Source organism: Lontra canadensis, unplaced genomic scaffold, assembly GCF_010015895.1.
Source record: "Lontra canadensis isolate GAN:19392208 unplaced genomic scaffold, GSC_riverotter_1.0 scaffold26, whole genome shotgun sequence".
In the NCBI taxonomy this organism is placed as follows: domain Eukaryota; kingdom Metazoa; phylum Chordata; class Mammalia; order Carnivora; family Mustelidae; genus Lontra; species Lontra canadensis.
The window spans coordinates 4,640,547-4,667,941 of record NW_022631020.1 but is presented as its reverse complement, the minus strand read 5'-3'; the positions used below and the strand labels follow the sequence as shown (position 1 = coordinate 4,667,941).

Below are 27,395 nucleotides of genomic sequence, written 5' to 3'. Positions count from 1 at the left end.
TCTCTTTATTCTTTGCGTGTTTATTACTGGTTTTTGATATGTGGTTACCATTAGTTTATATATAACATCATACATAAAGCAATCTATATTAAGTTTGTGACTGCTTTAGTTTGAACCCATTCTAATAGCTCTACCTTTTTATCCCCACCCCCTAGCTATATGGTGTCTTACTTTATATCCCTTTATTTTGTGAATCTCTTGACTGATTTTTATAGACACAGTTGATTTTACTGCTTTTACACTTTCTACTATTCTTACTCCTCCTTATGGTCTTTTCTTTCCACTCAAAGAATTCCCTTTAACATTTCTTTTAAGGATGGTTTAGTGATGATGAATTCCTTTAACTTTGTTGTCTGAGAAACTCACTCTCTCTTATGCTGAATGATAGCCCTTCTGGATAGAGTATTCTTGGGCACTGCAAGATGTTTTTTTGTTTGTTTGTTTTATTTTATTTTATTTTATTTATTATTTTGCTTTTAGCACTTTGAGTGTATCATTGTCACTAATGTGTGGCCTGCAAAATTTCTGATGCAAAATCAGCAGATTGCCTTTTGGGGTTTCCTTTGTATGTAACAACTTTCTTGGATTTTTATAGTTGCAGGTCTCACATTTAGGTCTTTAATCCATTTTGAGTTTTTGTTTTGTTTTGTTTTTTTTGGTATGGTGTAAGAAAGTGGTCCAGTTTCCTTCTTTTGCATGAATCTGTCCAGGTTTTCCAACACTATTTGTTGAAGACACTTTTTTTCCCACTGCATATTCTTGTCTTCTTTGTCACAGATTAATTGACCATGTAGTTGTGGGTTTACTTCTGGGTTTTTATTCTGTCCCATTGACCTATGTATCTGTTTTCGTGCTAGTACCATACTGTTTTGAATACTTCAGCTTTGTAGTGCAGCTTTTCTTTCTCAACAGTAAAGATGATAGTAAAATAGTAAATTAAGAGGGGATGAGTTTTGAGTGTTTATTCTTTGTTTTTGATGTAATTTACTTAATCCTAATTTTACATACTTTAATTTTAATAACTCACTCACCAAATTCCCAGGAGCTTAATGCTGGCTCTTGGAAATTGATCCAAAGTAACTCTGGCACACTGCTAGTTAAGCAGAAGTGTGCCTAGTTCCTCCCTAAAAAGCTTTAAGGAAGCCCATGGGGCTCACTTCTCTTTGCTAGTTACTGCTGCTATCATAGCTGAAATGTTTCAAATAGAAGCCACGGCATCACCTCTGGTTCCAGGCGGAGAACAGCATGGAACAGATGGAGAGCAAGAAATAAACATTTTTGGTTGTAAGTCAAGGAAACTTTGGGGCCAGTTTTTACCATGGTGTTACTCTAACTATCTGGAGTAAAACTCAAACTGTAAAACTTACAAGATGATGTGAATAAGCCTTAATTCCCCCGATAAATGGATTATGTTATAGATGTTCCCACATAGTTGAGTGGAGCATTATCTCCTAAAGTTTGGAAGAATAAATAGCAGAAACAAAACATGCATAGATTATTGATATATATTAAATGGCAGGGCCATCCAACTCAATTTTCTCACAGATTGCCAGTCAAGTTGATTTTCCTTCATCTGGCAATCTGTCCAAAATTCTAATATATTCTTGGTTTGCAGAAATTTGGGAGTCTATGAATTAATGATTTCTTCTCTGATGATCATTGTGTAGATATTGTATACCCTGCCTTTCTGTTTTTCTCCTTCAGTTCCCTAATTTTTCAATACCTTGTTATACATCTTTATATCTGTGGCTCCTACGGACTCTTCCAGGAAGCCCCAAACTAGGTGTGTAGATAGTAAGTTCCATTAAGTCAGGGATCCTACTCATTTTTATTCTCAATGCTTGGCAAATAATTGGTACTTAATTATGTTTGCTAAATAAACTCCTGAAAATAGGACACTTTTGAAATCAACTTATACTCTGAAGTATGTGCTGCTTTATTTATTCTTCTATCTTACATTGAAGGGATTTGTGAATGTGTGTTAGCATAAGCCATAAGCCCCTTGAGGGCAACAACACTGTCATCTTTCTGTAAAAAACCATGGCAATGTTTAGCACTCTTAGCAGGAATTTAATAAATATTTATTTTATTTAAACATCTTCTAAACCTTCCATCTATAGCAATGAGATGTCTACCCATGAATATAAATCATATTCAGAGTCAGACAGCTGGGGCTGAGGGCTTAGGAATGACAGCAGGACTAAGAGAAGGTGTTTTACCGATGATGGTGTATCATCAGAAAATGTATACAGAATAGGCCTGGTAGAAACTTAAAAGGGTACATGAATTCAGTTATCATAATAAAGATAATCACTTTGCATTTACATAGCACTTTGCAGCAAAATGAATTTCAAAGCAATTTGCCAAACATTTTTACAAAGGATCACTTGGCTGAGTCCCAGCGAGTGTCTTCTGGGATGGTACCCTGCAGCTGTTCACAGAGTATATCGAGACGCCAAAGAGCTGGCTTACTCAGCTGTGCAGGGGAGACGTGCTTATGAGAAGCTGCCAGGGAACTGGGGTAGCCCTTCTCCAAGGATGCCTGGTCCTACTCCATTGTGGGGGTTTGTCTCCTTCAGGAAATGCTGCCATTTCTAAGAAACAATATGGGAGAAGGATTTCTAAACTTTTAAAACAGGCATCTTACCCAGCTTAGGAAGAAGAAATAGCAGAGTCATTGATTTAGTACCCAGAGGACAACCCAAGTCATTACAATTCAGTCCAACAAACATATACTGAACACCTCAGGCAAGTCACTTGAACTCTTTGAGCCTCAGTTTCCTTACTTGAAAAGTTCTTTCCTCAGAGGTTATTATGAGCATTAAATGGGTGTAAATTAAATCAAGAATGAGTGTACTTAGCATAGAGCAACTCCATACATCCTTTTTACCTAGCATTATTTTTAGTATCATCACTGATTCTATATCTTAAATATTACTATATATAATTTGGAAAAGATAATCAGTTTTCTTTTCCTTAGAGATAGTATCTTTTTTTGTATTTTTATGATTATAAATAGCTTCCATGATTCCTTCATATTGTTTTTTTTTACAAATTCAAGAACTGTTCAAAATCAATCTTACAAAATTTCATATACTCTAAAATCTTGCAAAAATGTGGGCCTTCATTGATGTTATATGTAGGATTATAGTTATAATCTAATGAGTAAGAAGTATGACTATACTTAATCAGATCCAGCTAAATGTCATACCACTCTCTAAATTGTTGTACATTTCAGGGTACAATAAGACCCCCCAGAAATATCAAAACAGGACCAAAATAGAATGCTAGATTCAAAATAATATACTATATACATAAATGAATGAATAAAACAGATGATTTTATTCAAAACAATATTTTAATAAGTCAAAGTCAATGAATTGTCCAAGAGAAATTGAAGCCCATAGAATTAAACAGGCATGAAAGATTTTATGTTAGACTGTTGTAATAGTCTATTGTAATATTGTAATAGACTATTGTAGCATCAGGAAAACATGGAACTCGACTCCAGAGAAATAAAAGGCAAGATGGATTTTAAGCACTGAGGTGAACTATTGGAAAACTCCTGGAGGACATTGCGGGGAGGTTGGTCAGTATAATCAGGCCATATCTTTTGGCGAATTGATGCTTACTGATTTGAAGTTAGGTTCCTTCTCTTTCATAGAGAACAAGAGACCAGAACACTAGCTTTTTGTTGATTCCTTTTAAATGGATGGCTCATGTCATTGAGAAAGATATTCTTGGATTGCAAAACTGACAAAAGGCTAGGAGAAGTCTTATCCCTCAAAAGGATAGAGAAAGAATTTGTAATCACAAACTTTCTAAAGCAAATGTTCTAACAAAAGGGAGTCCAGGGAATAATAAGAAGAAAGCTTTCTAAAGTTTAGTCAAGCTAAAGGGAACCTTAAATTCATCTTGGTCAACACCCTTCCATGAAACTCGGTCAGCTCCGTTCTCCAGAATTGCCTTAATGCAGTAAACAGGGGTCAAAGCATGTTAGCAAAAGGACATTAAGTTGTTTTTTTGTTGTTGTTGTTGTTTGTTTTTCTCTATGCCTACTGATCATGCAGCTAGTGAAAAGAATGTGACAGATAACTGTATTGGCAGAAGTGACTAGTTGGAGTGTCTCAATGTACACCACATTTTATCTTAATTTATTCTAGAAATCTATTTTTCATTTTGCCAGAATGTCCTTATTACAAATGAATAATCAATATGTTAGAAAGGCACACTTGGAGTTGTTCTAAAGCAAGGCAAAGTACAGCATAAAATGCTTAAGAACCCAAAATTTCATTGATGGTTTTCATGAGTTCTAGGTTTCCATATAGAAGTAGGAATAAGTTCAGAAGGGGAATAAGCTCTCACTGTTTCAAAATATGTAAAGACACAGCGAATCTTGAAATTTTAGCAGAAGATTCTTGTAATTGTTTTTTATAATTAATGGAGATTTGCATGGGACACATAGATCTCAAAGGCGCTTTGTAGAGTTCGACCCCGAGAGTTATCTTAATTGAGGCTGAACGGATTCTACTTAAGCCTGGAAAAGGGGAAAGGCCAATGGTAGAGTGCTTTAATTTCTTCTAAATGGCTTTGCAAAGCACTCAAGAAAAGTCATTTTCATTGGACATTTGGCACGATGCTGCTGTTGTTTCAGATTCAGACAGCTAAAGAAATCAACAGTAACACAGTGATCTTGAAAAAAGCAAAAATTGACAAAAGGAAAGTGAATAATTCACATCCAGCTGCGAACGAAAATAGGCTGAAGCCACAGCTCACTAAGCCACACACTCCTTTTCCAGTGTTGGCAACCATGGTCAATAACTAGTCACAGCTAAGAAAGCAGTGTGTGCTTTCTCCAATGTTGGCAACTCCAGTCAATAAAGTATAATTGGAACCTGCCAAGAAGGTAGTGTGTCAAAGGTGTATTTAAGCAGAAACTTAGATGTTGAACTGTTTGTATAAAAATTGAGCACATAGTCTAATTATAAGTTTGAGAACTTTAAAAAGCCTGAACGTTGTGAATCTGTCACGTGAGTGACTTGCCCTGCTACAGCGTGACGAGTGCATCAATAGAGCTCAGTCAGAACTGAGGAAGAAGTGTCAACATGACAAAGAAGGGCATTGCTTTTAGTAAGTAATTAGAAGGAAGGTGGAGAGAAATGGCCCGTTATTAGTTATGACTACAATTATAGTAATAGCTACTATAATAGAATAATTAATATGGTTAGTTATCACTAGCTATCCCCTTTGATGAGGATCAGCAAAAGGATTAAAATATCATTTCAGCTTATCTTCTTTAAAGACATACAAGTGAAAATGAGACTTTTTTTTGTTAAGTCAAAAGAAAGTTATTCTTTTGCTTGTTCTGTGTTCAATCTATTACCATGTACTGTCATGCAGTCTATTTAATTCAAAGTTTCTTGACACTCAAGGAAAGATTATACAACATTACAAAGAGAATTGAAACAACATGCAGAAGTCACTTCACTGTTGATTGGATAGGTAGAGTGTGGAATAAAATAGGACTGAAATCAGCATTAAAGATCATAGTCACTTTGGTAGTAACTATTCTTTCTTGTCACCCAAATCCAGAGGCTTCAATGAAATCACTGCATGTCTTTCTCTGTCTGTCTCACTTATGAGGCTGAAAAACAAAAACAAAAACAAAAACACTATGTTTATATGTCTGAGCTCTGCCCCACTCTGGGAATCAAAAGATTTCCCTTGGTAGGTGTGTCATTCAAAGTATACATTTTATTACTAGTACTGCAAATCAAGGATAGAGACTGATTAATGGACTAGATTTTTCAGTAGAATAAATGAAGTAGTCCCCCAGATCACTTTCTTCCACATAACTTAGCAGGTAAAATTGCATTAACCATTCCAGTATTTCCATAAGGTAATCTCGAATTTTCCTCCATGTCATCTTGCTGAAAGATTGGGCCCTCGTCTATAGTGAATGCTGCTTCAGATTTTTATTTTTATTTATAGCATAGATAAATTTAACATGCATTACTATAGAAAAGGTCAAAAAATTGTTTACACATTTTGGTCTTATTTGCATCTCAATTCATGTCAGATAATTAGAGGAAGACTCGCATGGGACACTAGGAAATATGTTTACAAGGTCTGCTTTGCTGTATTGTAGCCCAGCCAGGCACCGATCCACTCTAGGCCCCTTTCCATTTTTGGTAAATTGTCAAACAGCTCTTAGAATATATTGGAGCATGTAGACATTTCAACTGAACAGAATTCTTCTTTTTTTATGTTAAAGAACATAAAATGATGATCAAGTGACTGATATTTTAACACTTTTCTTTTCAAAATTATTAACTGTGCTGCCTCCTACCAGATTCATCAAGTTAGTCAAGTTGTAAATGAAAACTCTTTATGTATATTTTGACTTTTTACTATGTCATCATGTAAAATTCAATGACTAGAAGAATCAGAGTCTAGCTAAGATTTCACACAATACATGGTGACCCACATCCCTTTACATATGAATGGACATTAGAAACGCATGAACTAGTATCCCCTTGTGCTTATTTAGAAGGTAGAATTGAATTGAGATTAGAGGTAGGGGAAGTGATGTTAGAATTCCACGAGGATTGAAATTGATTCTTATTAAGATTGCTGTATATACATGCCTCATTCTTCACCTCATTTACATAGTCCAGAATGATGTCCCAGTTAGCATTCATTTTAATATGTCAACATTGGCACAATATTTTACCAAGGCCATTTCAGGTTTTTATGATATCCCATATTGGGGAGTTTTATGATGATCTACATAAAACAGCAGCCCCTTTGAAATCCACACTTTCCTTGGCTTCTTGACTCACTGTTCAGTCTAATTATTTGTCCAAGTCAGCAAACCTGTGTTCACTTTACAAGGTCTAGTTCAGAATCCCTATGCGTGGGTTCTTTGCAAGGTTACAAGCTTGGATGTAGTAAAGCTGTATGGAGAGAAAATAAATCAGGAGATATGGGCTCTTTTCAGTTGTGCAACTAACTAATCAGTCACAAGACATAAACAAGTCACTTTAGTTCCCAGGACTCAGTTTCCCAACCTGGCATTCCCCTGATTCTGTACTTTTTACATCAAGTCCTGCATTCTTAAATGCTAGCCAAAATAGGCAGTCACAAATATGAGCCTTCAGAAGATTAGACTGGCTTATTATTTTACTCTCATCATGTTCTCTCCAGCTTATCTGTGTCTGCCTCTCCTGATGTCATTTGCTGAAGGAAAACTGCATAGCTTCTTAAAATAAACATTTGCTAAGGGCATGATTTATTTCTGATAACTGTCTAAATTAGATCAGTTATTTTTTCCAATAATCTTCAATACTCTTTGCCTTAAAAAAAGAAAAGAAATATTGTGCTGAACACTTTGATTTAGAAATGCAAATTATATTGAAATTCCTCCTTTCCTAAGGGTAAAACAGGCTATTAACCACCCACTTGTTTATTGGCCCGACTTAATAGCTACAGTAAAAGAACATGACAGATAGCACCAAATTTCAGTGTTCTAACATTCTTATATAGACAAAGCTGGCACATTAAAATAGAATCCCCATTAAACTAGCCCATGTTACTCACATATTCCTCAAAAGCAAAAATGTGTTTCTTTGAGTGTATTCTCATGGTGCTGACACCGAAATGTGTCAAAACATGGAGATTTATTCTGGGCGCTACCATTTACTAGATGCATGTCTTTAGACAAGATATTTGGCCTTTCTCTCTTCAATTTCCAGAGATGAAATGGGGATCTTAAGGGGTAATTTCAAGTTTTGAATGAGGTCATATATATTGGACTATTTGGAAAACTGCAAAGTCCTGTGTAAAGAAATATCACTGTTTTTGTTCATGTCAGCAATTCGACTTATTTATTACGCATATTGGTTTGGGAAATTTTCATTCTCATGGCTTCCATTTTCTGGAAAAATAAATAAACAAAAGATCTTCGTCAAATCTGAAATCCTTCTCTTAGTCACGATGTTATTTCTTTGCTTAAGAATCAATTTTTAAAGGAATAGTCCTCAAATATTAACTTAAAATTTTCCAAAATGGCTTCCTAAGCCCTAGGTCCAATTGCCTTAGCATTTTTTTTTTTTAATTCCCCAAATCAGCCCTAGCATTTGACATGCGTGACCACACCATTCTTGAAGTTCCTCATTTGGCTTTTGTCATACTGAAACTGTGAACTTGAATCAATCAATCATTCTTTCATTCATTTATTCAAATACTCACCCATCCAATGATCCAACAAGTATCTACCTTCACTGTGGTTAGACACTGTGTTAAGGGACTAGAGATACAGCAGTGAACAGTGAACACAAGGGAGAGGCTTACATTCCATGGAGACAGACAATAAACACAGAGATATTTACAGCAATTACCCGAGTAGTGTCTTTGCATAGTATCCATGTCTAACACTGTGTTGCTGCTGCTGACCACAGAGAGAATTTGGAAGGTAATATGGAAAGAAGTAGAAGATACTAGACTGCCCTTAGTCTTTCATTCCGAGTCTTACCTGGTCCCTTCTCTATTTCTACTCCCCTTAAATGGGTGTTATGTGATTGATCTTCCTGATCCTTTTCCCCTCTCAAGTTTTCTTAGTTTTTTTTTGTTTTTGTTTTTAATGTGTAAAACAATTTCTATTGCTGCCTTAGATCTGTAGGACCCGTTAGCATGTTTAAGTCCTTTGAGAAGCTGGACTCGAAGTTCATTAGGAGTACTAGTCTCATTTTCATTTATGGAGTCCACTCATGATAAATGACGTCAATAACTTATGCATAAGGTTTTTATAAATAATTAAAATTACATTTTTTCTCCAAATGTGCATCTAGCTTACATTTGTTAAAGAAAAAGTTTAGATGCTGTAGACTAAAAGAAACTTCTCAAAAAAAAAAAAAAAGGAGAAAGAAAAAAAAATTATCAAAAATATCATCCCCCCAAACAGAGCATCTATTTTTATTGTTCTGGGCTCAGTTTATGTCTTTGTCCACATATATCCCAAAAGGTATCAATATTTTTCTACTGTCTGGTAAATAACAGCATCCAATTTCTCTGTTCCACTCTCCACGTTGTAACAAGAATCTTCTTTCCAAAACACCCCACCTATATCTCGCACATTCACAGCCACACTGAAGCTCTCAACAACTTTGACCCTGAGATTCACACAGAAAATGGTATCTGTCCCTTCAGGGAATAATCAAGACCCAGAATTAGAGGTGCAGATCCAATGTAATTGTCTTCCTAGTTCTTGTGCGTGTCCTCCAGAAAATCATTTTGAAAAATCTATATATGCTCAGGAACCCTTTTGAGTTATCTAAAATGTTTATTATAGTTTAAAATAATTGCAAAAGATTTACTTTCTGCCGCATTGTAAATATTGAGTTAAGACAAAACATGGCATTACTCTTTTAAACATGGTCGATGAAGTAAAAATGTAAATATCTCAGCAATGTGTAATTCATTAAGATCCATTTGAAAAGACAGGAACAAGTTTTTCTTCAACAGCTGGTTTTCTTTCTCCTGAACTCATATTATCATTCTAATCCCCCCATAGAAATTTATGCTAATATAACACATATTTATATCTTGAACAATTTAATAACAACTCTACCCTCTCTGTGACAAATGCATATATGTAAAGTGAAATTAACCTTTTAAAAAATTGTCGTGACCGTAAGTATCTAAGCGCTAACATTTTCTTCTCTATTGAATTAGCATTACAATTATCACTGGTACTAAATTGATCAAAACCACACATATATCTTATATTTATTGATAATTAAAGTTTTAAGAAAAATCTTTGTTGAAAATTCTTTCCTTAATAAAATGGTAGGATCCCTGCCTCTGCATCGGTTCATAAATCTTTGGATGAATTCTTTCTCCTATAGAGAATCGTTCTGCATCGGTTCCACTCCTTTTTATTGTTATGGAGTATGTATTGAGAAACATTATTCAAATAAATGGTTAGCTAGGAATAAAAGGAATGTTGTTAGTGGAAAGTCACTCAATTCTTTGAAATTCTTCCAAGCTATGGGCCAAAAATAACGTAGTAGCTATCTTCAGGACTTACTTTTAATAATCTAGCAGCTGACAGTTTGACTAAGTCTTCTTTCATTTTTGCTGAAAGCAAAATATTAAAAATGATCTGCTTTGTACGAAATCACTGCAAAGGACCTGGACATTAGAATAATCTGCTTCTCTACATGAATTATATTTTCAGTTGTTCCTAGCATCCTGCCCCAATTTCAGGCCCCCAGTTACTTATATTGTGATGCTGGGTATCATATTACATTTAGGCATGGGTGGGAAGAATGTGTTTGTGACTTGTGGGAAGTAGATGGTGAAAGAGATGGCCTTGCCAGTAGGTTCGGTTTTGGCAGGTCTGTTTTAGGAAAGAATTTGTCTAGAGGCTGAAGATGTGGAAATAGTTTCACATAAAACCATCTCCACTCAGCTGTCTCTCAGAAGGGCCTCGTGTATCTTATTTAAGGCCTAGAGGATTGGAGACCAAAACTGTATCTCTGTATCTAGAAAGTGAATGGTGGTCTGAGGTCTGCCATTGGTGGGCAGAGAATGGATGCAGGACTCAGGAAGGCTGTCCTGAGAATCATGGATGTTCAGCTGATGGAGAAGAGGGTACCATTTTTCTAGTCTAAGTCAATCTGACATTGATCGCTAAATTTTAGCACCTGTGACATACCTATACTTGGCCAAGAACACGAGTTCGATTGATATTGTTATCAGAGTTGTTACATATTTTGATAGAAATTTCAGAAGAAATAAAACTCTATAGATTATAGTTCTCTAAATTCATTTTCCCCGTAGGACAATAAACAGACAGAATTTGAATCATTTAAAGTAACTTCATAGCCTGCAAAAACAAACCAAAATTGAAGATAAAATAATCTATGCATATTATAAGAGCAAATGTGTTTTCAGTTAGTCAAACATATTATGCTAACATGACTCTTCTGATGAAATCTGGGAGAAAGAAAGTTTAAAAAGTGAATGCCAATGAAAATTTAGAAATCTTAAAACTTCCCTCAAGAAGGACTTGAAAAGATTAATTTAATTTTTCTTCCTAAGTGTGATAAGTACATTTAATATTCTTCTACTTTAGATGGAGATTAGCATTAGAAGGACAAGGGTAATGAAAATGTCGACAAAAAAAAAAAAAGATAAAATCCAGTTTTTACCCATACTTAAGTTTTTCTCTATTAACAATGTAGGATGCCTCCAGAAACTGAATTAATTATTTAAAGTTGCAAAAGTTTAATATATGGTCCTTTGGGGTTACTCTATATGCAAATATTTAATTACCAACGGACTCTCTATAGGTAGTTTTTGTGGATCCCCTTTTATCCATTACCACGTTCACGGTATTATGGAATAAGCTAATTGATTTCATTCTTAGATGTTTGTATATTTAGAATAAAATGTAAACTATGTGATAATGTTTATACACAGCAAAACCCTTGGGAACATTCACAAATTATATTTTTTAGTCATCTACAGAATTTAGGAAAATGTGAGATAGATATATCCTTTAGAGCTCAATAAAATTGTACTTAATATTTTAATTTCAGCTTTGACCTAAAACTTAATCGGTGGTTTTATATAATTCTTTTTAAATATGAGAATTAATGGTGGATGACATTCCTGGAATTTGTACTGTGAATTGAAATAACATGAATCTAATAGGAGTTTTCATAAGAAAATGGTATTGTGGGGCATATACCCCTAAAAAGAGCTCAGTGACTACCCTGGAAAGAAACATAAACCTCATATTCTAACCACCCACATGTGGTATTAAAGTTTTCCCGATGTTTATAAAATCACCAATGGAGCAATCAATCACATAAAAATTATGGTTGCTGATATATTATCATGATGTTCAATGAAGCACTATTTTAATTCTTCAGAATACCTTCCTTTTTACCAACACCTGTCAGGAAGGACAGCCATCTCAGGGCCATGGAATGGGGAGGGCTTCTTTGGGGAAAAAAATTATAGGAATGCTGGATGAGATGTCTGGGAAAAACTTAACTTTTTCTTACATTTCATCATTCTTATTAAGTAATCACTATAAAGTAATATTGTTTATTTCCTTTTTTAAAAAAAATTTATTTCAGTATAGTTGACACTCTGGGTTACATTAGTTTCAGTTGTACACATAGCGATGCAACTTCTATTTATGTTACGCTATGCTCATCGCAAGTGGAGACATCACCTGCCCCCCGCCCCCATACATTGACTATATTCCTTATGCTGTGCCTTTTCTTCCCGTGACTTACTCATTTAACAACTGGAAGCCTGTACCTCCCACTCCCATTTGCGCATTTTACCCATCTCGCTATCCTTCTCCCCTCCAGCAACATCAGTTTGTCTCTGTATTTATGGGTCTGATTCTGCTTTCTGTTTATTCATCTGTCTTTTTTTTTTTTTTTAGATTCCACACTAGCGAAATCACATGGTATTTGTCTTTCTCTGACTTATTTCACTTAGCGTAATTCCCTCTAGATTCATCCATGTTGTCTCAAATGGCGCAAACTCGTCCTTTTTTATTGCCACATGATATTGCTTATTTCTGTATCAAATATGCTGTAACTTATATATTAGTTTTCATCCTTCATAGTAAACCTCTTTTGAGACTGAAGAATTATTCAGATGGCCCTGGATTATTTGGAAGAACAACCTTTTAAACTGCCTTGACACAAGAAGATTAGAAACTTTTTTTTTTTTTTTTTTTGGTATCACTCTTATACAAATTCTCCCATAATTCATTCCATGGACTTTTGTTTTTGTTGGTATATTTTCCTTTCCCTCACCCATCCCCAGAACACTTGAGAATATCAGAAACACCCAAAGGCACAATGTGCCCTGTAATCCTGTAGACTCTTATCAAGTTGTCTTTATGTTTACACAAGATAAAAATAGCAAAAACATTAAATCAGTGAATAGTACAAGATCTGAATTCCCCATGTTTCTGATACTCCATTTTATGCTTCTCCTATTCTTCTGGGAGTTTCTCATGGTCAGCCTCCCACTGGCCTTTCTTAGGTGAAATCGGGTTCTTCACTAGTGCTGTGTTTCTTGAACAGTCGTTTGAACCCCCGGTATTTCTTGCCTGCTCTCTCCCTCAGCTGCGGACCTTGCTCCCTGGTAACTTTGAAATCCACTATTCATTTTCATTATAGCACCTCGAGCAGTTTCAGCACATGGTGATGCTTATTAAATATTTATTGCAGGAATTTAAGAATGAATTCATTCATAGCCTTCCGTTCCATTAATATTGAAAGAAGAGGGGAGTAAAACCTTTTCTTGGTACACTACAATTGTTTTTGAGTCTCAAAAAACACTATCTTAGCTTTTTTTTTTTTACCTCCTCTTCCTCCTCCTTCTTTTTCTTCTCCTCCCCCTTTTCCCCCCTTCTTCTTTTCCTTCTCCTCATTATTATTATTATTATTATTATTATTATTTTATTATTATTTTGAAGTGTAGAGTCACCACTGGCTTCTTTCAGAGGATCTCTTCCAAACCAGTTTCCCCCATGTCCACAGAAATTTCCAGATTTAATACTCTCATCTTTGCTGATGACAGTCCATGGCTCATTTGTCAGCCAACGGATTAAAGCATGGCCAAACGAGTGTTCTAGAATTGCCCCTCAACTTCTCTTCACAGGACTTTTTCTGAAAAGGTCCATGTTGGTGCTTTGCAGGGTGAAGTAAAGAATGGGAATTTCCCATGGAAATACTCTGGTGCTTTGAGCCACAGGGATTCTCATGTAGAGTTCATCAGGAATTAGAATAATTAATGTGAATCTCTGTGTGTGCCCACAATGATATTATCCATAAACTAGATGACATCAGTGCTACTGGTAGGAAGACCTATCACTATTCATAGGGAGCTGTTGATTGATAGATAAGATTAACACAAATTTCATATCCATGTGTTGTGCATCAAAAATTACCAAAACACAATATGGTGTTTGTCTATTTTCCTGTATCCATCAGACATACTTTAATATTATTCACCTCCCACCATATGCCAGCTCCTTATACTAGGCGTTTAAAGCTATACATGTTCATTAGAGAATGAGTGATTTGGCTTTACATTCTTGAAAATGCCCCATCCCCTTACTTTCAGAGCAGAGTGTGTTTATTCCAGAGCAGAAACATTATAAATATGTTAGTTCTACCTACAGAGGCTAGAATTCATAGCTTTTACCAAAGTGGATTCTCCATCAATGACTCATATTTAAAGTCACTGCTAAGATGCTTCTTCTAAATGAAGTAATATTTAAGCTATAATTTCTAACTGAGGAAGACAACTATTCCCTGATGAGACACTTAGGGCTCTTATTTTACATTCTGCATTCACATTTGAAGATTTACATTTAGGTGAAGTTTAGAATGTCAAGCAGACTGCGCAAATAAAAGGCAATATCACCAAGACCTCAGGATGAGGTAAAATTAAAGGTAAAATTAAAATGATGCTGTGTTTTATTGGGTAAACACATCAGAAAGCCCTCTGAAATATGTATTTAACTAGTAGAAAGAGCTATTTTATTCTAATGGATGAAAAATATCCAGTCTCTGTGTATGTGTGTGTGTGTAATTTATTTAAATGATATTTGGAACTATTCCAAAATGAATAATAACATTCATTTGCTAACTTCTGTGGCAGTTTTATTTATGTTTTGAAGAATATAATTAAATATAGGAATTGGATTTAAGTAACACTGAATTTGTAACATAATCTGATAAGCACTAATGGGGCTGCCAAGAACTGACATAGACCTTAACTCACCTTACTTCCCATGTCCTGATTTTGTTTTTAAGTGTACACAGCATCGATGTTACTTAGACTTGGCTTTGGAAATTCTGCAGCTCAGACTATTAGGTATGCAAATTAGGTCTGTTCCTTTTCTCCCAGACCCAACAAGTTCAATCATTTTATGGCTTGCAAATGCTTCATAAGCCTCTTGCTTTTCTAGGGGGGTTTCTCGCCAATAAATAAATTACATTTTTAAAAATAAGCTGAATTTTTATCATGGTGGCACTACAAACATTCATCATCCATATAGGGAATATTTTTCCTTCAGGCTCTGATTTGCAATTCATGATTGCTTCCTGTCTCATCCTTGTTTACTCTCGATGGTACGAGATGGAGAGAAGATAGTTTTAGAGCATACACATTTTAAGTCACGTTCAAACTGAAATGGATGGCCTAAAGGTTTTCTCTTTGTATACACAGTAATTCATTCCACCTAGCCACTGTTAAGTAACAGTTGAAATAATAGGTGACTTTCTCAAAAGAAAGTGTTAAAATATCATTAAGGTCATGCACATTGAACTAATTTTGGTATAATGTAATTTGAGCTTAACATTATTTAAATAATTTTTATATAACCACATGCCTAAATAAAGCCCTAGTTAGGTGATAAAGATAGTAATTCCTCTGTACAACTTACAAGTCTGGTAGTAGGAAATTATTTGTTAAAGGCACTTCTATCTCTCTTTCAAACAACTTTACTGAGATGCCATTTATATACCATAAAGTTCACTGGTAAATATAAATGGTATTTAAAGTGTAAATGTCAATGGCATTTAGTATACTTACAGTGTTGGGCCACCATTTGTGTTTCTGTAATTGTAAAACATTTCTGGCACACAAAAAGTAAACTTATACCTATTAGCCCCAACTTGTGTTTCTCCCGCTCCCTTACCCTAGCCCCTGACAACCACGAATGTGTCTATTCTTGACGTTTTGTAGATACATGAAATCACACAATACATGGTCTTCTATATCTGGTTTAATGTTGTTTCAGAGTTCTTCAATGATGCAGCATCTCAGAATTTCATTCCTTCTAATTGCCGAATAATATTTCATTGAATGGATATACCACATTTTGTTTATCCATTCATCAACAGATGGAAATTTGGATTGATTCCAGGTTTTGGCTATGATGCTACTATAAGCATTATACAAATTTTTGTATGGTGTATATTTTCATTTACCTTGAGTACATACCCAGGAGTAGAATTGCCGAATCATAGGGTAGTTTTGTTTCCACAGTTGCTGCCATTGTACATTCCCATCAGCTGTGTATGAGGGTTCTAATGTCTCCACATTCACATCAATACTCTTTATTATCTGTCTCTTTTATTGTCTCCATCCTAGCGGTGTGAATGATATCTCAATTTGATTTTTATTTTCTAGGGACCGACGATGTTGAGCATCTTTTCATGAGATGCTTAGCCATATCATACCTTCTTTGGAGAAATGACTATTCAAGTCTTTTGCCTATTTTATAATAGGGTTGTTTGTCTTTTTGTTGTTGGGTTTTAAGAGTTCTGTATATATTCCAAATATAAGACCCTTATCAGATATATAATTCACAGAATTTTCTTCCATTTGTTAGGTTGTCATTCATTTTCTTGGTAATGTCCTTTAACACACAAAAGCTATTAATTTTAATGAAGCCCAATTGATTTTTTTCCCTTTTGGAGTCAAGAATCCATTGTCAAATCCATGGTCATTAAGATTTACCCTATGTAGTTTTTTTTCAAAGAGTTTTATTGATTTTGTCATATTTAGGTTATTTATCCATTTTGAGAAATTTTGGTACATGGTCTGAGGTCAGATCCAGTTTCATCATTTTTCATGAGGATATCCTGTTGTTCCAATATAATTTGTTGAAGCTACTATTCTTCCCCAATAAATGATCTTCACACCCTTGTAAAAATCAATTGGCCATAAATGTTTATGTTTATTTCTGGTCTTTCAACTCTACTTTAGTGACTTAAATGTCTATCCTCATTCTAATACCATAGCATTGATGATGATGGTGGTGATGGTGATGATGATGATGATGATGATGATGATGATTGTGAAAAAACACATATCTACCTTCTTAACAAATTGTTAAATGCTCAGTACATATTGCTAACTATATGCACATACTTGTACAGATCTCTAGAACTTTTTTGTCTTGAACGACTGAAACTATATCCATTGAATAGAAATTTCCCACTTCCCTCTCCCTCACAGTCCCAGCCACCACCATTTTGCTTTCTCTGCTGAGTTTGACTATTTTAGATACTTCATGTAAGTAGAATAACACAGTATTTGTTCTTCTGTGACTGGCTTATTTCACTTAGCATAATGTTTTCAAGGTTTATCCATGTTGTTGCATATTGTAGGATTTCCTCCTTTTTTAAGGGTGAATAATATTCCATCATATGTACAGACCTCATTTTCTTAGACATTCATCAATTAATGAACATTTAGAAAGTTTCTACCTCTTGGTTATTGTTAATAATGCTGCAATGAGCAGGAGAGTACAAATATCTCTTCAAGAACCTGTTTCCAGCTTTTTTTGAAGAAATACCTGGAAGTGAGATTGATGGATAGTACCACTGAGTTTTGATAAATACTTTAGCTTTGTAACAAGTTGTAGTAAATTTTGAAATCAGGAAATGGGATTGCTCCAGATTTGTTACTTTTTTTCAAAATTGTTTTGACAATTTGGTCCCTTGTGATTCCATATGAATTTTAGGATTGTCTTTTACATTTCTTCAAGGAAAACTGTTAGAATTGTGATAAGGTTTGCAGTGACTCTATAAATTACTTTGAGTAGTATCGCAATCTTAACAATATTGGGTCTTTCAGCACATGAATGCAGGATATCTTTCCATTGATTTAGGCCTTCTTTAATTTCTTTCAATGGTGCTTAATAGTTTTCAATGTAAAATTCTATCACCTTTTTGGTTAAATTTATTCCTGAGTATTTTATTCTTTTAGATACTATTGTAAATTCTTAATTTCCTTTTTTAATTTGTTTATTGCTAGTGTTAGAAACTCATTGGATGTTTTTGTGTTGATCTTGTACCCTGCAACTTTGCTTAATTTATTTAGTAACTCCAATAAGATATTTGTGTGTGTGTGTGTGTGTGTATGCTTTGGGATTTCCTATATGTAGGATCATGTTATCTGTGAATATAGTTTTAATTCTTCCTTTTCAAATTGACAACTTTTATTTCTTTAACTTGCCCAATGACTCCAGCTAGAATTTTCAGTACTATCTTGAACAGCAGTGGTGAAAACAGGCCGTCTTGTCTTGCTCCTGATCTTAGAGGGAAATATTTCAGTCTTTCACCATTGAGTATGACATCAGCTGTGGATTTTTCATAAATGCTCTTTATCATGTTTAGAAAGCCCCCTTCTAGTTCGAGTTTTCTATATATATATTTTTACTTGTATATTTCTAGTTTTCCATATGTGTATTTCCATATGTATTTATCATGAAGGTGGTTTTTTCTGCATCAACTGAGATTATCATATGAGTTTCCCTTCCCCCTTTTTTTATAAATGCAATTAATTATACCAATTGATTTTTCTTATGTAAACCCCCCCCCCCTTGCATTCCTGGGATAAATTCTACTTGGTCATGTTGTATAATTTTTTTAATATACTGTTGATTTCAGTCTCCTAGGATTTTGTTGAGGAGTTTTTCATCTACATTTATAAAGGGGTATCTGTCTATACTTTTCTTTTCCTACTATATCTTTGTCTGGTTTTGATATCAAGTAATACTGGTCTTTAAATGAATTAGGAAATATTCCTCATCCTCCATTTTTTGGAAGAGTAAGGAAGGACTTTTGTTAATTTTTCTTTAAATGTTTGGTAGAATTCACCAGTAAAGCCATCTGATCCAGGGTTTTTCTTTGTTGGGAGGCTTTTGATTACCAATCCAATCTCTTTACTTATTATAGATCTAGTCATATTTCCTAACTGTCCACAGTTCAGTCTTGGTAGGTTATGTTTCTTGTAATTTATCTATTTGTTATCTAATTTTTTGGTGTGTGTATTATTTTCCTTGGCCACCATAACTCACTACCAGTGATTTAAAACCAGAGAAATTCATTCCCTCACAGTTCAGTAGTCCAGAAGTCTTGTTGAAGACTTGTTGAAGTCTTATTGAAGACAGAAGTATTGGCAGGATTGATTCTTTCTAGAGGGTGAAAGGGTAAAATGATCCCACACCTCTCTCCTAACTTCTGGAGAAGAAAGATCTGAAATCAGTACCCTAACTTTATACCTTAAGGAACTAAAAAAAAGAAGAGCAAACTAAAACCAAAGTTTTTTTCTCCACTCCACTGTAATCTTCATTATTTCCTTTCTTTTGCTAATTTTGGCTTTAGTTTGCTCTTCTTTTTTAATTCCTTCATGTATAACATTAGGTTATTGATTTGAGATATTCTCTTTTAATGTAGGCATTTATGGCTGGAAGTTTTGTATGTTGTGTTTTCACTTTAAGTCATCTTAATATTTTCTAATTTCCCTAGTGATTCCTCTTTTAACCTGTCGATTATATAAAAGTTTGTGGTTTAATTTGTGAATTTTCTCATTTTCCTTCTGATACCAATTTCCAGCTTCATTCTATTGTAGTCAGAGAACAGACTTCATATGATTGTGATTTTTACAAATATCTTGAAGCTTGATGTGTCACGGTACCTTTTTACTGAAATTTAGCAGTCTCTATTAAGCAGTCTCCTGGCTGCTGTAAGGTTTTTTTGGTTGTTGTTTTTTTTTTTTTTTTCAAGATTTTATCCATTTACCTGACAGACAGAGATCACAAGCAGGCAGAGAGGCAGGCAGAGAGAGAGAGAGGAGGAAGCAGACTCCCCGCTAAGCAGAGAGCCCGACGCGGGGCTCAATCCCAGGACCCCGCGACCATGACCCGAGCCGAAGGCAGAGGCCTTAACCCACTGAGCCACCCAGGCGCCCCGGTTGTTGTTGTTTTTTGGTTTTTTGTTTGTTCATTTGTTTTAATTTAAATTTCAAAGTTCTAAAAAAGCTGAATCTTCCATTTTTTGTGAGCTTAAATGTTGCTTCAATGGAAAGACTGAGCATTCCCTACTCCACCATTTCTGTGATGTCATCCATCTTCTGTAATTATCTTACAGATAGCTGGTACATGGCTTTCTTTAGAAGCCTTCCCTGACAACTCCTACTTCTCAGTTCTAAACTAAATGCACTTTCATGGGTTCCCTTTCCAGTGCATTTCCCTGAGACACATAACTTTTTTCCTGAAGTGATCTGGAAATGAATGTATTCTGAGAATCCTGACACTGGTATGAGATCTCTTTACTCATCATCCTAAATGCTGGATAAATGAAAATTGCATGACTGAACAAAGAAGAAACAAATTGAGGTTCTCGTGAACTTCCTACAAAGCCTTTTTATAGGTTATAGGTTGTTAAAAAAAATTAAAATTACTCAACATGAAACTACTTTGAATTTAATGTAATCATTCTCAAGGACTTCAGAAGACACTTCAATTTCATGATATATTAAAAGGATGAGTGGAAACATCTCATCATTTCTTACAACCGTAGGTTAGCAACTGGAGAATGGCATGGACTCTTCCTTTAAAACACATTTTTAATTTATTCTGGTTAAATAATTTACTTACATTAACTTGTTTGTCTTATGGGAGCAGAAGTCAAATAGGTTTATTTGATTGTTTTGGTAGCATGATTTCCATAGAAACAAGCACTCATTAGGTATATATATATATGTATATATATACATATATATATATTCATTGAGCATAAATTTAGATTTGTAACTTTCACATATTTTCTTGTTTTCTAAAAATGTTTTAAGTGACAGAGTTATTTTACATTGACTACTACTAGAAATTGCTAACATGAGCATCAATGCATAAATGTTGGTCCCATGACAATAAAGTCTTAACATGTATTAAAAACCTGAAATGAATTGCTATCATATGGGTAAGGGTGTGCTATTCCACAAACCACATTTAGAAAATTTAAGAATTACTTGCTATAACATCCTGATACAGGTGAGAAGCTAAGTAGAAGGTCTTAGTTCTCTCTCCCTGTACAACTTTACAAAAGGGTTCCTTTTGTATTTCCTGTCATGTTTCAGTGTATCTTGGTTTAACCTTTTAAAAAAGAAACACGAACAACAGAAAAGCACAAGATTGCAAACTAAGAGCTCAATTATTTTTACGCTCTTTTATTTATTTTTCTGTTATTTTACAAGAAAACTTAGTTACAAATTGTATGATTACAAAAACTGGTCAGTTATAATGCCAACTATACAATGATTATTGATGTCCTTATATACAAACAGCTTCAAAAGAAGTTAACAGAAGGACTCAACCCAAGATGCAAGGAATTGACCCATCAGTTGCACTCTTGAGCATTATCCCAGAGAAACAGAAACTTACATTCATGCTAACATCTATGTATGAATGTTCATAGAAATTTTATTTCTAATAGCCAACTACCAGAACAACCCTGGTATCCTTCAGTGAATGAAGAGTTGAACAAATACTGTTATATCCAAACAAAGGAATATTCCTCAGCAATAAAAAGGAATGAGGAACAATTTGGATGGACCTCAAAGGCATTATGGTTAGTTTAAAAAAAAATAAAGTTTAAAAGATGACAACTATGTGATTCCACTTATATGACATTTTTGAAATGACATAATTGTCATCTCAAATGACATAATTGAGATGGAAAATGGGTTATTGCCAGGTGACAGGAACCAGGGGTAGTGTGGAAGTAGCACCAAAGAGTTCTTTTGTGGTGATGAAAGGTTCTTTAAGTTGATTGTGGTATTGTGACACAAATCTGTATATGGAATAAAATTGCACAGATGTGTACACACATATGCACACACACAAATGAATGTTGGTTGAAAAAATCATGAAAACTGAATAAGGGCTGTGGACTAGTTCATAGCAACATACCCAGGTCGGTTTCCTTGTTTTGATATTGTACTATGGCTGTTTTTAAAAAAGATTTATTTATTTATTTTAGAGAGAAAGAGCTTTAGAATGGGGAGGGGCAGAGAGAGAGGGAGAGAGAGAATCTCAAGCAGAATCCATGGTGAGTGTGGAGCCCGACGCAGGTCTCCATCCCACGACCCTGAGGTCACAGACCTGAGCTGAAATCTAGAGTCAGATGCTTAATCAAGTGAGCCACCCAGGTGCCCCACACCACAGCTGTTGGAAATGTCACTATCAAGTGGCATTGGTGAGGAAGGGTACCCAGGACTCTGCTGTTTTTGCAGCGTCTTGTGTGTCTATATTGATTTCAAAATAAAAAGATATATTTTTTTAAATCGCTAGTGTACCATTATAAAACACTATAAAATATTTTAAAATAGAAACACCCCTCACACAACTGGCACTGAAAGCAACCTTCATTTTAGAGGATTACTTCTAAAAGTCTTCAGTTTGAAGTGATGATTTTTTAATTTTATTTTAATTCACACATGCAGCTATGTCAATTCAACAAATACGCACCTGTAAACATGAAAGCTTAAACTTTGATCCTCCACACTCCATTTTCTTCTTCTTCAAATGCCCTTTGTTTGACCAGGAGGGATGTCATTTCCGAAGGTACTGAAAGAGTCACATTTAACTTGAACAACATTGTTCTTTTGGGTTATTAAGGCTGTTCAATTTTCTCTGTTGGTTGCAACCCTGAGTTGGAAACTCTTCTAAAATGTCAGGCTGAGAAAACTGTACTGGGTCCGATACAATTTAAAACAAAACAAAACAAAACAAAAAAGCTTTGGAATTAATGCAATCAATTATTACCTTTGAAAACAAACTTAAAAAGTAACAACTGAATGCTAAGATGTATACAACTATCTGTCTTTTCCTCTTAGAATATCAATGTGGCCAAGAAATTGAGAAACACAATAGAGAGTTCAATTCAAAAGCACTTACTGAGCACCCGAATCATAATCACAGTGCCTGCATGTTTTGCAGAGCAGCTCAGGTTATAATGATGACAGAGTCCACACTACTTAAGAGATCCCTAGTATTGACAAATGCTCCCAGTTTACACTGGCATACTGGGGGAGAAGATGCAAAGCACTGTGTAATACCAACAGCCAGAAAACCAAAAATCCAACAGAGTCGAAGGAGGAAATTCCTTAGCCAGCTTGCATGAAAATATGGTTGGACTCTAGGAGAAAGGCATCAGGGTCAGGACAGATGTCACATGGCTATGGAAAATAAAATCCTACAGACACAAATTTATAGGACAGCCACCATATCAAATAAGTAAAATGCACAAGAATCTGAAATTCCACCTAAATCCTATATGGAGAATACGGATTTATTTTCTCTATTTTCTGTGAATGACTTGGGATCCAAGGGGATGAAAGAAAGTTTTAAGATAATATTGTTCAGGTGTGGATAAAATTTGGTGTTTTCACAAAATAGCTCATCTGGGAAAGATGATATTGTGACACAAATGTGTCCTCAAGTTAAAAGTCACCAGACCCTTCAATTTTGTTCTCATGGGTTTGTTTGTTTGTTTCATTCTCTCATTGGAAGATAAGTTGTAAAATTAATGGATACTAAGCCATTCTCTAAATATCATTAAGACCAATTATATTTTACTGTACTTTTTGATTTGGACTACTTAATATGCTAACTTTCTGTTGTTGATCATGTCAATGCTATCTTTATTAAAGCCAGCATTAAACTACAAGGAAAAGTAAGATTCAAAAGGATATTCTTGAATGCATAAAAAGTAAGATTAGATTAATGGATAGATAAAGGATGGGAGGATATATGAAAAAAGAAGTATAGGAAAATATTAAGTGAGGTTATAGGTGTACATTATAACAATCTTTCAGTTTTTCTTTATGTTTAAAAACTTCTATACAATTTTGGAAAGAAAATGAAAAAAAAAAATCAAAAGAACAACCAGAATTTTCAGTGCCTAAATAAATAGCTTTATTTTCTGAAACAATGTTTTAAGGGCTTTGTCAGTATACATCATAAAAGTAAGAGAATGTTACAAAAAATCTCTCAAAGGTGGGGTGCCTGGGTGGCTCAGATGGTTAAGTGTCTCCCTTTGGCTCAGGTCATGATCCCAGAGTCCTGGGACTGAGTCCCACATCAGGCTCCCTACTCCTTGGGGAGCCTGCTTCTCCCTCTGCCTCTGCCTCTCTCTCTCTCTCTTAAGAATAAATAAATAGGGGTGCCTGGGTGGCTCAGTGGTTTAAGCCTCTGCCTTCGGCTCAGGTCATGATCCCAGAGTTCTGGGATCGAGCCCCACATCAGGCTCTCTGCTCAGCAGGGAGCCTGCTTCCCCCTCTCTCTCTGCCTGCCTCTCTGCCTACTTGTGATCTGTCAAAGAAATAAAATAATTAAATAAATCTTTAAAAAAAGAATAAATAAATAAATCTTAAAAAAAAAAAAACCCTTGAAGGTGAAGAAAGACAAATACCATATGATTTCACTCATAAGTGGAATCTGAAAAAAACAAAACAAGGGAATAAGCAAACAAAAAGCAGAATCAGAACAAACTGATGGTTGCCAGAAGGAAGAGGGTGAGGGGCAAAGCGGGTGAAGGGGAACGGGAGAAAAAGGCTTCCAGTTGTGGAATGGATAAGCCACAGGAAGGTACAGCATAGGGAATACAGTCAATAGTATTATAATAGTGTTGTATGGGGACAGATGGTAGCAGCATTAAGGTAAGCACAGCATAAAGTATAGAGACGTTGAATCTCTATGTTGTACACTTGAAACTAATGTAAATTGCGTGTCAACTACACTCACGTTAAAAAGCTAAAAACAAATTCACATGAGGTTTCTAGGTAAAGAATAAAATGACAGAGATTGGCTCTAGTAGTGGCAAGTACCTCCTTACACAGAACTACCTTTTATTGTCTCACCTTTACTTTGACATTACGCTTTGTCAGTATCCAAGTGTTCTTGACATGGAAATGCCACCTGTGGGCCCAGGTCTGTCTGATAAGACTGTAACTCTCCAACAGATCCAAATGATACAAGTTAGGCTTTTTCTCAGATCTGGAACACAAGATCAGTAACAGATGGTTACTTAACTAAGATACCAAAATTATGGGAACTGACCAGATAAATACGGTAATAATTTTGTGTCTAGTCATAAAAAGAGCTTTCTATATCTTCTTCTGTCATAGGTTCATGCTGCTTTAAATAATCTTTCCTCTGGAAGGTCAAATGAGAAGTCAAATTGAAGTCAAATTAGAAATTTCAATGAGGGTTGCCTGGGTGGCTCAGTGAGTTAAGCCTCTGCCTTTGGCTCAGGTCAGGATCTCAGGGTCCTGGGATTGAGTCCTGCATCTGGCTCTCTGCTCAGCGGGGAGTCTCTCTGCCTGCCTGTCTGTCTACTTGTGATCTCTGTCTGTCAAATAAATAAATAAATAAAATCTTTAAAAAAAAAAAAAAGAATTTTCAATGAGTCCATAAAAGATTTTATTGGCCTAGAATTGATTAACTTAGAGGTCCCTCAGCTTTTCTCATTCAAGGCAAATGCCACTTCATTGCTGGCTGAAGCTCCTGTGAAGTACGGCGAGGATTTCTTCCTACATTCAACCCTGGGTCCATTTTCTACAAAGTTCCCAGAACCGCAAAGCTTCAAATGCCTGAAGACATTGCCTGGGCCGTTTCTATTGCTTCTAAGCAGGCCTGGGTCTTAGAAATGACAGACGAGTTGATATTGATCCTTTTTTAAAAAGTTAGGTACAAAGGAAGTAGATCTGCCAGCCTCCTTTAGAAACAGGGTCAAATAACCAGTTGGAAAATTTTCCAAAGGTGTCACATTAAACTTTAATCATACCTACATTTTTATGGAGCTTTTAACTTTGCAAATTGCTTTCACATGCATTACCTCATTTCACGTTCTGTTGCAATGAAACAGCGTCCAGGTTTCAGGGCTGTATTGCAATGACACAGATATCAAAATGTGGATGGGGCACCTCACAAAAACTGATCATTACCACGTCGACCTGCCTGGCTTCGAGATCGGGTATGACAAAGGGTAAGATCCTAGTAGCTCTGGCGTTTCTCAGAGCCATTTCTCCTTTTTTTGCTTTTTTCAAGGAGAAAAAGAGTTCCATCTTCTCTTTGTCTCCCTCCCGAACTTCTTAGTTCTGATTTTCTTTTTTTTTCTCAATCAATCGGCAGGTCAGCCCGACCCCGGGGTGCATCCGAGCCCTCATGAAGATGCTCTACTGCCCGTACTGCCGAGGTCTTCCCACCGTGAGACCTTGCAAGAACTACTGCCTCAACGTCATGAAGGGCTGCCTGGCCAATCAGGCTGATCTGGACACCGAATGGAATCTGTTCATAGGTAAGGGGCGTTCCCGCGGAGCTGTGACGTCATGACGCCGACGTAGATCTCTGACGGGGTGGGGGGCCTGATGCGTGGCTCCGACCTCGCGATGACGTAGAGAGACCAAGTGAATTCAATACAGAACCAGGAAGTAGCTTTTAGCAAATTTTTAACAGGATTTTGCATTTGTTCTTCCTTTTCTAAATCCAAAAAACAAGATGCAGAAGAAGAAACCATGGTATGTTGTGAAGGAGGGTCCCATATTGAATTCGCTGATCTCTCTGGCAAAGGGAAAGGTATCTTTGTTGAATTTCTGGGAGCTTTCCTGTGGAAAGGGACAAGTTAGGGGAAGGAAAAAAAAAATCTCATTAAAAACAAATCCACAGCACTGGTTCTTATTTGCATTACCGCATCGTAGTCACAGATATTAGTAAACAACGCCTTCCTTAAACGTCCATGATAAAACGAGCTCAAATATTTTTGCTAAAATATGCAAATGTCCTTCCCCATTCTGTGGAGAAGAATGCTTCCAGCTCAACGGCTCCAAAGAGCCTTGCTGTCTTGGGAAGGTAGGAGGAGAGAGGCTGGGGAAGATGCAGGCAACGTCTTGGGTTGCAGAAATCACTCAGGGAGTCGCTCTGTCAAAAGATATTTCCCAAATTGCTATCCAAGGATAAAAGGACACATTTTACAGGCAGGCTTCTTCCCGGAAGACACAGAGGCCTTGAAAGAATAAATGTGTTTTCTCCCCCCTCTGTCAAATGGCCTTCAAATAAAGTATTTCAATTGCATTGACTTGCAATTGCGCGGTGACAGGTGGATTGGCGCTCATCGCGACATCTGTCCTGCGGCATCATTTATGCAAACCTCGAAACCAGAAGGCACGCCTAACGCCTTCTGACATCTAAGATTCGGGTAGGGGTGGGGGAGATCGAAGACGTGTTGGAATGGAGTGAAACCTAAGCCCCCTGTACGAAGATGTGCTTAGGTTACAAGCCTTCGGCTTTGGCTGTGTCACTCACCGGCTAACGTGCTGTTATGCTTAGAAACGCCAAAGAAAATGGTTTTGAAGTTTTAAAAAAAGATTTGAGAGTGGGTAGATTCAAATGGAACTCATCTTAACAAAACCCCAGAAATCATTTCAGGGAGAATAAATTGAAATGCTGTTCTCTACTCCCTGTAGTGGGAGTATAAAATCTGTTTGCATGATCTTGG

At 35.8% G+C, this 27,395-nt stretch overlaps 1 protein-coding gene across 3 annotated transcripts in view; it reads left to right on the top strand.

Moving 5' to 3' along the window:
- The window catches only part of GPC6 (glypican 6), a 1,087,460-nt gene that overhangs the window by 717,022 nt on the left and 343,043 nt on the right, over positions 1-27,395 (top strand). For all 3 annotated transcript variants that reach the window (XM_032864158.1, XM_032864157.1, XM_032864159.1), the window contains exon 4: positions 26,033-26,198. In XM_032864158.1, the coding sequence (XP_032720049.1) occupies positions 26,033-26,198 (166 nt within the window). The remainder of the gene's footprint in view (positions 1-26,032; positions 26,199-27,395) is intronic.